Source organism: Nannospalax galili, unplaced genomic scaffold (assembly GCF_000622305.1).
Source record: "Nannospalax galili isolate Female #2095 unplaced genomic scaffold, S.galili_v1.0 scaffold46, whole genome shotgun sequence".
In the NCBI taxonomy this organism is placed as follows: Eukaryota; Metazoa; Chordata; class Mammalia; order Rodentia; family Spalacidae; genus Nannospalax; species Nannospalax galili.
The window spans coordinates 2,465,524-2,477,598 of NW_008355790.1; the positions used below are offsets into that span (position 1 = coordinate 2,465,524).

Below are 12,075 nucleotides of genomic sequence, written 5' to 3' on the forward strand. Positions count from 1 at the left end.
GCTGCTCATGCTCCTGAGGGCATCTGAGGCCTCTCTTTCCTGAGAAAGTCCATGGACAGAGAGGACAAGGGCCTGGGCTTCTGTGGAAAACCTCTTGTGAACGTTCCAGCTGATCCTCCCTTCATGACTGGAGAGCCAAAGAGAAATACATTACTTCTACTCAGAAAAGAGCATAAATTCTGATTAATGCAATTAGATGTTACCGAGATGACAATATTTTCTGAATATGTTAATACAATTTATATTCAACTTAAATGTCTGTTTAAAAGCTTCTGGTGCTAATCCAGGTGTGGTGGCGCACGCCTTTAATCCCAGCACTCGGGAGGCAGAGGCAGTCAGATCTCTGTGAGTTCGAGGCCAGCCTGGTCTCCATAGCAAATCCAGGCCAGCTGGGACTACAGGGAGACCCTGTCACAAAAAGCCCCCTCCCCCCAAAAAAGAAAAAAAGGAACAAAAGCTTCTGGTGCTATTTTAATACTTGAACAGTTTGATAATAAAAAATGTCCAGACATAGAAGTAAATAAAGTTCATCTTTTAAGTGTTTGTAGTCCTTTTTTAAAAGGATAATGATCAAAGAAATACATCATATTGTGGAGATTTGATAAATTTTAAGTCACCATAATAACTTAATATATGATAAACTAGAATAGTCACCTTTGACAAATAATAAATATGTTGTCATATCCAAGAACAGTGTGGGAAAATTGAAACTGCATACATAGCTCCTTTCCATAATGTTTGTTAGAAATCTTTGTGATAAACATTACCATTGAAATCTACCCGAGGACTTTATATCCATGCTTAGGTGGATCTCAGAAAGTAACTGACTGTGACTAGTAATTATCAGATACATAGAGATTAAAGACACATGTGCAAACATGTAAGTGTTAGTAGCATTAAAAAATGAGTTTTTCTGTAGGAAACAGTATATTTTAAAATAAAATGGAAATCTTTTTTAAAGGTTAAAACCTCATTCAAATTTATGTCTTATAGTGTTTATACTGAGTAATGTATAACTGTATTAATTCAACTGTAAACCTAAAAAATTACAGCCAATTTGGAAAGAGATACATCTTAGCTCTTGAAATTGTTATTGAATATGTCAATGCTGTTGTAATGAAATGCTTCTTCTAATTATGTGGCTATTAAATAAATAATTTTAAAAAGTAAAATTAAATAATTTAGCTGAAAAAAAAAAGACTAGAAGGTAGGAATTGGCTAAGCAATTAGGGTAAAAAGACCAAAGAAAAGTAGCCAGTTTCTTGGCTAAAAGTCAAAATGTCCTTGGGCCTCTTAGCAACGTACTCTGTTCCAAAGGCCAAAAAATAATCAAAGACAGGGTTTATACTGAGTTCCATATTGTATAACTGCATCAATTCAACTGTGAACCTAAAAATTTACAGCCACTTTTGAAAGAGATCTATCCTTGCTCTGGAATGTGTTACTGAATATGTTAAAGCTGTAATGAAATGCTTCGTCTAGAAAAAAAGTAAAATAAAAGACATTTTTCTTACCAAACTAGAGGAAAACAGACTAATATTCCTATGATGAGTCAATAATATATTTATAGGAAAGATACCTTTATGGAGAACATAAAGTGTATGTCCATACTATACATTTGCTCACTGATAGAACAACATAGTAAAATAAATATCAAATAAAAAAATGAAAATCATTCCACACATATTTATTGTCTCAAGTATATAAATAATTGTTGTTAATATAAACACTGCTTTCATGCTGGAAGTCAAGGAAGACTAAAGGTTTGCAATAAGGAAATTTAAATTGAATCATAAAGAAGATGCACAGCTTCATAGCAATTAAAAAGTACACACCTTGGGGCTGGAGAGATGGCTCAGTGATTAATAGCATATAGCGCTCTTTCAGAGGACCCAAATTCAGGTCTGAGTACCTACATCTGGTAGCTCGCAATACCTGTAACTCCTGCTCCAGAGAATTTGATGCCTTCTTCTGGATCCTATGGGCATCTGTACTCATGTGCACATACCTGCACATAAACACACACATATACACATAACTTTAAATATAATAAAAATAAATCTTAAAGAAGTACACATTAGAACACATGAAATGCCACAAATCACTAAAATATGTTCTTTTTAAGCCAATGTTGGAGGAAGGACTGTGAAAAACAAGACTTCATTATCTTATAGGTGGGCCTGTTTTTCTGAAGAATGATTTTTTTAATGTGTATTTATTATTTTTATTTTATGTGTATGAGTGTATTGCCTGCATGTATGTGAGTGCACCCATGTCATGCAATGCCGCGGAGGTCAGAAGAGGGCTTCGGATTCCCCTCTGAAGAATAATTTTCACTGATTAATTGATTAATTAGTAGGAGACTGGAGAGATGGTTCAGCAGTTAAGAGCACTGGCTGCTCTTGTAGAGGAACTGGGTTCAGTTCCCAGCACCCACATGGCAGCTAACAACCATCCTTAACTACAGTTCCAGAGGATTCTATGTCCTCTTCTGGCCTCCTTGGCACTGCACCCACATGGCACACTCACATACATGCAAGCAAAACACTCATACACATAAAAACACAATAATTTAAAAGTGTGTGTGTGTGTGTGTGTGTGTGTGTGTGTGTGCAGGTCAGAGGACAACTTTTGGCAGGCATTCCTCTCCTTCCACTTTGTGGGACCCAGAAATTAAACTCAGGTCATCAGATTTGACAGGAAGTAACTTTACCCAGTTGAACCAACTCAATGGCTCAAGAATAATTTTTGAATACATAGCAGGAGTTGCCAAACCTTTAAAACAGCCAATCTGTCCATTGCAATTTGGTAATATATGAGAAGGAAAATGCTTAAAGAAGAAAATGAAGGTTTTGCAAGTGTTTATGTAGTAGCATGACTTTTCACAATTAAAAAGAGCAACAGCTCTAAATGTACAACTAGAAGGACAATGGCTTCCGCTGCTGTTCAATATTAATAGGATAGACTATAGTCCACAATCATGACTGAAAATGATCCATATGTGGGTTACATCGGCCATGGAAATCTCCATATGAAATTGTGACACACATACTGAACTGCAAGGTCCCTGGAGATGACCCGTGTTTTACTTAGGTTGACTCCACAGGACTACACCTAATTCCTGGTACACAGTAAACGCTCAGCTGTGTCTGTTGAATGAATGCATAAGAGCTTTTTGCTTATTTCCAGCTGCTTTGACATTTAGCAATTTTGTAACGGACCCTAGCCTTCACACTGCTTACCTTGATTTCCGTCTGAACTCTAACCTGCCCCCAATCTCATATATATATATACATCCCCAAAGTGCTCCTGCCACCCAACTAGTGACCTCTGCTCTACTAAAGTCTGTCAGTTCAAAGTGACATACGGTTGCAGCTCAGTCAACACCTAAGATGAAGTCTGCTTCGAACAGCAAGCATAACAACATGAATAAGCTTTGTCAGATGTGCAAAGATCAGCAAACTGAGGAAAGAACAGAGTAAGGAGCTTAGTGTTAAAAACTGAACTCATTCTATGGAAAGAAACAGCACTATGAAAAATCTGCATGGCTATCTGAATTGCCTTAAAAAGAGGTGATGAAAACCAAATCTCACACTCTTGTATTAAAAAATTAACTGCAGTCAATTTCCTGGGATTAGAAAGCACCTCCCAAACTCCAGAAGCTGCCTGTTTTATAAAGAGACAAATAGAGCCAAGGATTCGACCTCCTCAGGAAAGCTGGCAATTCTGACCCTCAAGAAGCCTGGAGCATTTTGCCCAGGATATGTGCTGAGAGTCCATCAAGAGCAGAGTGGTACTTATTTAAGGCCTTTTGAGATCTACAAAAGAATTCTAGGAGCTGGGAGTTGAATTGAGAGATTGATTGATTCTCGCGCTCGGGGTCAGTGTGGCAGGCTGAGCTACCAGAAAAGCCACACATGAACGTTCGCAGCTAAAACAAGTATCCACCTAGTGGCCCTGCATTCCGCCTTTCCAGGTGGCACCTAGTGCCAGTGCATGAACATTTCCTAACAGATTGAATGATTCGACGACTGAATGAAGAGAAGCGGGAGCCAGGCGCTTGCCGGACTCTGTGAGGCAATCACAGCATCAGATGATGTTAATACGTATTTGGGAGGATGCTAATTTGACAGGAACCCAGAGTGAGCTCAAAATCCAGACAGCGAGTGGTAAGGGGCACTATTACAAAGAAGAAAAGAGCCAGAAATCTCTTGGCCAGGAGTGCATCCATTAGAGTCCACAGTCTGTCCCCAGGTCGGCCCAGTGCTAAACCCTCTTGAGCTATAAATACAACGGCCCACATGCTGCAAAGACACGGTGTTCCCTGTGCTCACCGGGACAGATAACATGAATTTGCCCTTTAAATGTCCCAAGCTGCAGGCACAGCCCCCAACCCACCCCTAGCTCCCGGAAGCTCCTTCGCCCCCAATGCCCTCTGCAATGGAGGAGGATGGAGAGGAGGTGGCCCGGCACCTGCCCAGCCAATACGCTCTGCGCGCCTGCCGGGAGGACCCTCCTCTTCTCGCGAGAGGCCGCGCGGGGGATATAAGGAGAGCTGCGGGCCAGCCGGGCGGCCCCTTCGCGTTGCGCAGGGACGGAGACGGGGTGGCGGTGCCTGGTGTCCGCGTAGGAGAGAGCGAGAGCACGGCTCCTAGCAGGCTGTGAGCTCCGGGCTGTCATCATGGGGGATCAGGCTTTGAGCTTCGTCAAGGACTTCCTGGCAGGTGGCATCGCCGCTGCCGTCTCCAAGACTGCGGTCGCCCCTATAGAGAGGGTCAAACTGCTGCTGCAGGTAAGGATGGCTGGCGACGCGGGGGTGCGGGCAGGGCAGGGCGCAGGGATGCGGGCAGGGCAGGGTGTGGGCATGCCTCCCGAGCCGCTGCAGCGTTGGCTGCGAAAAATCTGTGCTAGGCCACAGGCCCGGGCGCCTGGCTTAGGCGAAGGGGAAGGTGCCCTCTGCGTAGACAACAGGTCCAGCGTCAGTAGCAGATTCCTGGTGTCGGGTGGCGCCCAGCGTTCGGGTGTCTATATATGGAAACCCACCCGAATCTGTCTGTGGCGAGCCAGATCCTGCGCCTGGAACAGCAGAGGCATTCCGCCCAAGGCCTCTCAAGCCGGCTTTACCTTTTGATTTTTCACATCCTTTGCACCTTCTTATCTGCATTCACCTTTACTATAGCAGTGTCCGATTAAACATTGACCCAGGAACTTACCGTCTTCTGCTCTGCGCTATAGCCCTGTAACCAGCCGGCCATAGGATTTCCTTTGCCTTCCTATTACCACTGCAGGATGAGAATTCTTGCCCTTTATTTTATAGATGAAGAAACTGAAGCCGAGATTAAGAAGCAATTTTTAGGGTAAACTCAGATCATCTTTTCCTGTCCCCATATCCTTTTCCCTCTATGTGGTCATCGAAGGCTTATAATCATCGTCCATCCTGAAAGGCAAAAGCTGTTCAACGGAGAAGAGCCCTATAGGGGTCAAAATTATCAGCCACAAAAAACCCCAACATCGACTCACCATGTTAAGCCAGGAGCCCTTTGAGGCAGGGATCTGTATCTTTATTTCCCAATAAACCCACAGGGAAAATGCAATGAATAAATGATTATCTTCATACAATTAAATCATCTTTTGCGGGGGGGGGGGCAATGCTTTCCCCTCAAATGCCCTGATGAAGCAAAATTGGAATTTTTTTTTTTTAGTTTATTCAGGTACCTAACAATTATTGACATTTCCTTGATATTTGTTTGATTTCCTTTTCCTTTTTTTTCAAAAAGAAATTGAGGTTCTCTTTTCCCTTTTGAAGAGAAAGGGAGCTGGGAAAAAAAGGGGGGTGGATCTTGGGCATGGTGGTGTATACTAGTAATCTCAGCTCAGCCATTGGGAGGGATTACTGAGTTCCAGGCCAGCCTGGGCTACATAGGAAGACCAAACAAAACAAAACAAAAACCAGGAAATTAAGGGAAGTACAAACCTTTTTTCCATCTTCTGTCCTCTTTGCCTGTCCCCTATCACCCACCCCTTCTCCTCTCCTTCACCCCCCCAGGTCCAGCATGCCAGCAAACAGATCAGTGCAGAAAAACAGTACAAAGGGATCATTGATTGTGTCGTTCGAATCCCCAAGGAGCAGGGCTTTCTCTCTTTCTGGAGGGGTAACCTGGCCAATGTGATCCGGTATTTCCCCACCCAAGCTCTCAACTTCGCCTTCAAGGACAAGTACAAGCAGATCTTCCTGGGGGGCGTGGACCGGCACAAGCAGTTCTGGCGCTACTTTGCTGGGAACCTGGCTTCCGGTGGGGCAGCTGGGGCCACCTCCCTCTGCTTTGTCTACCCGCTGGACTTTGCTAGAACCAGGTTGGCTGCCGATGTGGGCAAGGGTTCTGCCCAGCGTGAGTTCAGTGGGCTGGGCGACTGTCTCACCAAGATCTTCAAGTCTGATGGCCTGAAGGGTCTCTACCAGGGTTTCAGCGTCTCTGTCCAGGGCATTATCATCTACAGAGCTGCCTACTTCGGAGTCTATGATACTGCCAAGGGTGAGAGGGCTTTGAGGGGAAGAGGGTGCATGCAGAGAGGATTTTACAGACTTAGAGCTCCCTAAACACTTAGGTTAGCAGGGTGTGGTGGCGCATGCCTTTAATCCCAGCACTTGGAGGCAGAGGCAGGCGTATCTCTGAGTTCAAGGCCAGCCCGGTCTACATAGTGAGGTCCAGGGCAGCTGGGGCTACAGGGAGACCCTGTCTCAAAAAAAAAAAAAAAAAAAAAAAAAAAAAAGGTTAATCTTGTTCCTTTCTCATTTCTGAGCTGAACTGAGTTCTGAGGAGGTGATGTGGTGTGAGTGTAGACAATTTAATGGCCAAAGGATTTTTGGTATCTTTTACTGAAAAGCACTTTGGCCTTGAGCTATTCAGAGAGGAGACAGAGCCTCGTTCTGTCTTGACACAGCTGCGCCAGCCAGTTTAACTAGAAGCCACCTCCATGTCAACGTGTAGAACTTTAGCTTCCCTCGATCTAGAGCTGCAGCAACCTGGTTGGCTCCCTGAATGCATGAGGGGCTTCCGTGGGAGGAGTAGGTTCTTGTGGATGGGCAGGGCGTGGAGTTGGAGAGTTGTAGCCTTGTCTTCCCCTTCACCTGCTTTTGATTGAGCTGCTGAGAAGAACAACCAGATAGTCATTTGCTTCTTGGCTCTGCTCACAGGGATGTTGCCAGACCCCAAGAATGTGCACATTATTGTGAGCTGGATGATTGCACAGAGCGTGACGGCGGTCGCAGGGCTGGTGTCCTACCCCTTTGACACTGTTCGTCGTAGGATGATGATGCAGTCTGGCCGGAAAGGGGGTAAGCATGAACTCTACTCATGTGAATCTTGTTTTGCCTGTGGAGAACCCTGTTCAGTGATGAGAGGCCTCATTCTATGCTGACTGGCAAGATTACTTGATAATGACTTAGGGAACAAAGACTGTAATTCCACCACACCCCAACTTTTCCTTTAGGGAATTTTTATTAAAAAGATTGTAAGACCATCAAAAGATGAAGTATTTAGAGGTAAACCTAAGTATCTAGCATTGTAGAGACCTTAGGCCCTCTTTCTTTGGAGTCTGGGTGCAGAAGTAAAGTTCAAAGAATTAGCTGTTCAATCAAAAAAATTTATTTCCTTTTATGCAGTTATTACAAGTGTTAATGGAATAAACAGTGTTTTAGCTTGTGAGAAGTGGTGTGAAACAGTCTGCTTTGATAGTTTTAGCTTCTACAGGTAAAAACATGAAATTTCTATTCTTAAGTAAAAAACAACCAAATGTTAGGCAGTTTCATATAACCTAATTGTCATATTTTTAATGTTTCTTTTATAATCTTGGGCAGTGTAATCTGAGAGCATGGCTCGTTTGCTTATCCATAAAAAGGCATCCATGCATTGGTAATACCTCCTTTGCACATCTACCCATTTTAGTTTGACTTGTGTTAACTGGTTGATTGGCCCAGTTCTTAACTGATCTTGAGTTGGACAACAGGAGACCTGCCCAACAGTTATGCAAGAAAGATGTCTGGTCCAGTGTGGCATAGTCTGGGGCTTGATGACCAAGTGACCCATTGTATGGTTCTTCAGAAGAAAAGTCTCTTTCTTCCAGAGTTATGGATCCCTTACCCACATTTGTCTCCACAGCTGACATTATGTATACGGGGACACTTGATTGCTGGAGGAAGATTGCAAAAGATGAAGGAGCCAAAGCTTTCTTCAAAGGTGCCTGGTCCAATGTATTGAGAGGCATGGGTGGTGCTTTTGTATTGGTATTGTATGATGAGATCAAAAAATATGTCTAATGTAATTAAAACTCAAGTTCACTAGTTCACAGTGGACTTGGCTCACAAGTTCACAGATCCATTGTGTAACAGACTATTCCTAGGGAACTAAAACGACAGATCTTGGATAAAACCAGACCATAAGGAATACCTCAGAAAAAAAAAAAAAATGCTTCATTGAGTATTCATTTAAACCACAAATGTATTTTGTATTTATTTTACATTTAAATTCCCACAGCAAATGGAAAATAACTTATCATACTTGTACAATTAACTGATAATGAAGAGAATAACTGAATGTGAATCATCAATAAAGATTACTTAGTGCACGCTCTCTATTTTACTGAATTCTTTTATTTTTAGTTTTATTTTGTATAGAGTGTTATGCCTGCATGTGTGTAAGTGCACCTGTGCTGTGCAATGCCTGTGGAGGTCAGGAAGTGTTGCATTCCCCTGGAACTGGAGTACAGACAGTTGTTAGCTGCCATGTGGGTGCTGAGAATTGAACACAGGTCCTCTGTAAGAGCAGTCAGTGCTCTTAACCACTGAGCCATCTCTCCCGCCCCTATTTTACTGAATTCTTATTAACTGCTAATGAATTTAAAATAAGATGGGAGGCACTGGGCATGGTGGTGCAAGCCTTAAATCCCAGCACTTGGGAGGCAGAGACAGGCAGATCTCTGTGAGTTCAAGGCCAGCCTGGTCGACATAGTTCCAGGCCAGTTGGGGCTACAGTGAGCCTTTAACCTCTCTGGAGGCAGAGGGAGGCAGATCTCTGAGATTGAGGACAGCCTGGTCTACATATTGAGTTCCAGGCCAGCAGGGACAACAGAAGGACCCTGTTTCACCCCCCCCCCAAAAAAAAGATTTGGGCTGGAGGACCTGGGTTTGGTTCCCAGCACTTACATGGCAGTTAACAACCCTCTGTAACTCCAGTTCCAGGGGATATGACATCTTTTGTGAGCACTGCATGACATAAGTGCTCCTACATACAAGCAGGCAAAACACTCACATAAATATTAAAATATAAGATGGTTAATGTATATTTTCTAGTAGGACTCATTTGTCAATGACTAAGCCTTTATGTGCCATACATGATACTGAAGTATGTGTTGAATGAGTTGTTTTTCAGAACTTAAGCAAGTCTTACCACATGGTTGCTGAAGGCTGGGAAGTGAAGTGAACAGAGCTGTAATCTCACTTACTCTGTGCCTTCTGATACAGTCTGATTTCTGCTAAGCTCTAAGTCACCCTGGTAAGAATTGTGCATGCTTAAGAAGTGTCCTGATAAGTCTCTGTAGAGAATCATGATACCTAGAAATTTCCAACAAGTGGACAGAATTCACTGAAAATCAGTTGTCTTAGTTGGCCTGGTATAACAAAGTACCACAGACTGGCTGGATTATAAAACAACAGAAACTTATTCCTCACAGTTCTGAAGCCTCAAAATCCATGATCCATCAGTATGATTGGTTTCTGGTGAGACCCTTCTTCTGACTTCTAGTATCATAATGATGGGAACAGAGCAAGAAAACCCTCTGGGGTCCCTTCTTTGAACGGTACTAATCACAGTGATGAAGGCTCCACCCTCTGATCTAATTACCTCCCAAAGACTCATACCATCACCTTGGGGGTTAGGATTTCAACCTCTGAATTCTGGGGGTGGGGAGAGGACCCAACATTCACTTCATTATATAAGCCATCAAGCTAGTATTTAATACCTGCTAGGCTCTGAAAGATACAAAAAAAGACAGAGCCTCTGCTAGAAGCTTCAGTGGGGGAAAAGACAGTTTTGTTACATAATGTTTGATACAATAAATCTTGGTTGAGAATAAACAGAAGAGCATGAGATGGGAGGAAAGAAGGTAACTGTCTTAGGTATGTATACAAGGTATCTAGGCTTAGGTATACAAAGTATCTGTTAGTACTTCTTTTCTGTAAGTTTCTGAAGAACCAGGGGAAAAGCTTATTTGAATTTGACTTTCAGAGATTTCTGAGGAAGAGAAAAAATGAAAATTTCAAGTGGGAACGTAAGTAGTTCTGGACCAGGAAAAAAGTTAATATAGTCTCAATTTATAACTAATTTGTAGGAACCAACAAACCCATAAATCCTAGGCAAAGCTTGGAAAGTAAGTAAATGTGCTTCGGATAGAGAGCCTGTGGGTATGACATCCAAGATCTTCCACTTACCGCTTGTCCTGGTAAAGCATTGGCTCTTTCAGTCACAGCAACCAAGGCCTGCTTTTCTGTTGCTTCCCCCCAACCTTCTATCTTTAGATTTTTTTTTTTCTTTCCATATCCAGAGTTACATCCAATTTCATCCCAGTAGATTATCCAGAAGGATAGAAAAGGCTGAAAGGTCTGGACAGTCTCCCTCAGTCCTGTCTCCTTAAGGACAGGACGTGAATATGTGCTGTTAGAAGACTTCCAGATCTGTTGCTTTGCATTCTAGAATATTAATGACCTGAATTCTGTTGCTGATAAGAGATAAAAGCAGGGCAGGCTCATGGGGCAAACAGTTTGGTATAGTGCCATCTCTTTCAGTATTTTCAAAGCTAATTACATAGAGTGACAAGGAGGCCATAAATGCAGGAGGGAACGGAGTGAATTATCCAGCCTAACCAAAACCCAAACTGTTTTCTAATCTGTCCTCCTTGGCATGCAGTGGAGGGCTAGGGGGAAAGTAGAGGAATTGACATTTATTAAAAGTGCACATTTATGTCTGCACATGACCCAGATGTTGGCTTTCCCTCTCTGCTACAGTGAAGCCAGTGTACTCTGCCTCAAGAGTCCTGCTGACTTAGTTCTATTATAGCTACTTCATCAGAAATTTCTAGAACACAGCCAGTGATAGAATTCTGTGATCTGGCAGGGAGGGGCAAGGCAGGACTTCCCTTTGCTCTCCTACCACCACGCCGTGTAAAGCTCACATGCTTGAGGCTGGAGAGATGGCTCAGCAGTTAAGAACACTGGCTGTTCTTGCAGAAGACCCAGGTTTGAATCCCAGCACCCACATGGCAGCAAACAACTGTCTGTAATTCCAGTCCCAGGGGATCCAACAGCCCCTTCTGTCTTCTGCAGGCATTGCACGGCACGGGTGCACTTACCAACATGCAGGCAATACACACATATGCATAAAAATTAAAAAAAAAATTTTAAAAAGCTCATATGCTTGTAGTTCTAGGTAAGGGGGTCCACGATAAAGTGAAAACTTAGAATTCAGTGTCAAGTCTCTGATACCTCATTCCTGGGATTTCTCCCCATTCCTCCCAAAGAGATCTCCCTAAATAGAGCCCTCCTCCTACCATCCAAATCATCTTTTATGTATTTTATTTTCTTCCCATAACCTCACCTATGAACATCTTGTATCTTTTTGGCCACCTTACATGTATAGTGTATGTGAAAAATTGTGGAATGCTAATAATAGCCAGTGAGATGGCTCAGCAGGAAAAGGTGCATACTGCCAAGCCTGATGACCTGAGTTCAGTCCCTGAACTCTATCCACATGATAGAAGGAGCGCTCAGACTATCACAAGTTGTCCTCTGAGCTCCACTCATATGTAGTAACAAGAGGCACACACACACACACACACACTTTAAACAATACTCAAAAATTAGTTTCAAATTTATATTCTAAGCTCTAATTACATATTTTTGACAATTAGTTTAGTTATTACAGTGTTGTCTTTTTTTCAAACTTTCCAGACTGATTTTTTAGTATATTTTATTATTTTATTTTATGTGTACAAGTGTATTGCCTGCATGTAAATAAGTACACC

General features: G+C 42.7%; 1 protein-coding gene across 1 annotated transcript; it reads left to right on the forward strand.

Moving 5' to 3' along the window:
* The first annotated feature begins 4,544 nt into the window (after window positions 1-4,544).
* On the forward strand, window positions 4,545-8,634 carry Slc25a4 (solute carrier family 25 member 4). The gene is made up of 4 exons (XM_008853583.3): window positions 4,545-4,792; window positions 6,047-6,533; window positions 7,196-7,336; window positions 8,160-8,634. The coding sequence occupies exons 1-4, from the start codon at window positions 4,682-4,684 to the stop codon at window positions 8,315-8,317; spliced, it is 897 nt and encodes a 298-aa protein (XP_008851805.1). The 5' UTR covers window positions 4,545-4,681; the 3' UTR covers window positions 8,318-8,634.
* Window positions 8,635-12,075: the final 3,441 nt, after the last annotated feature.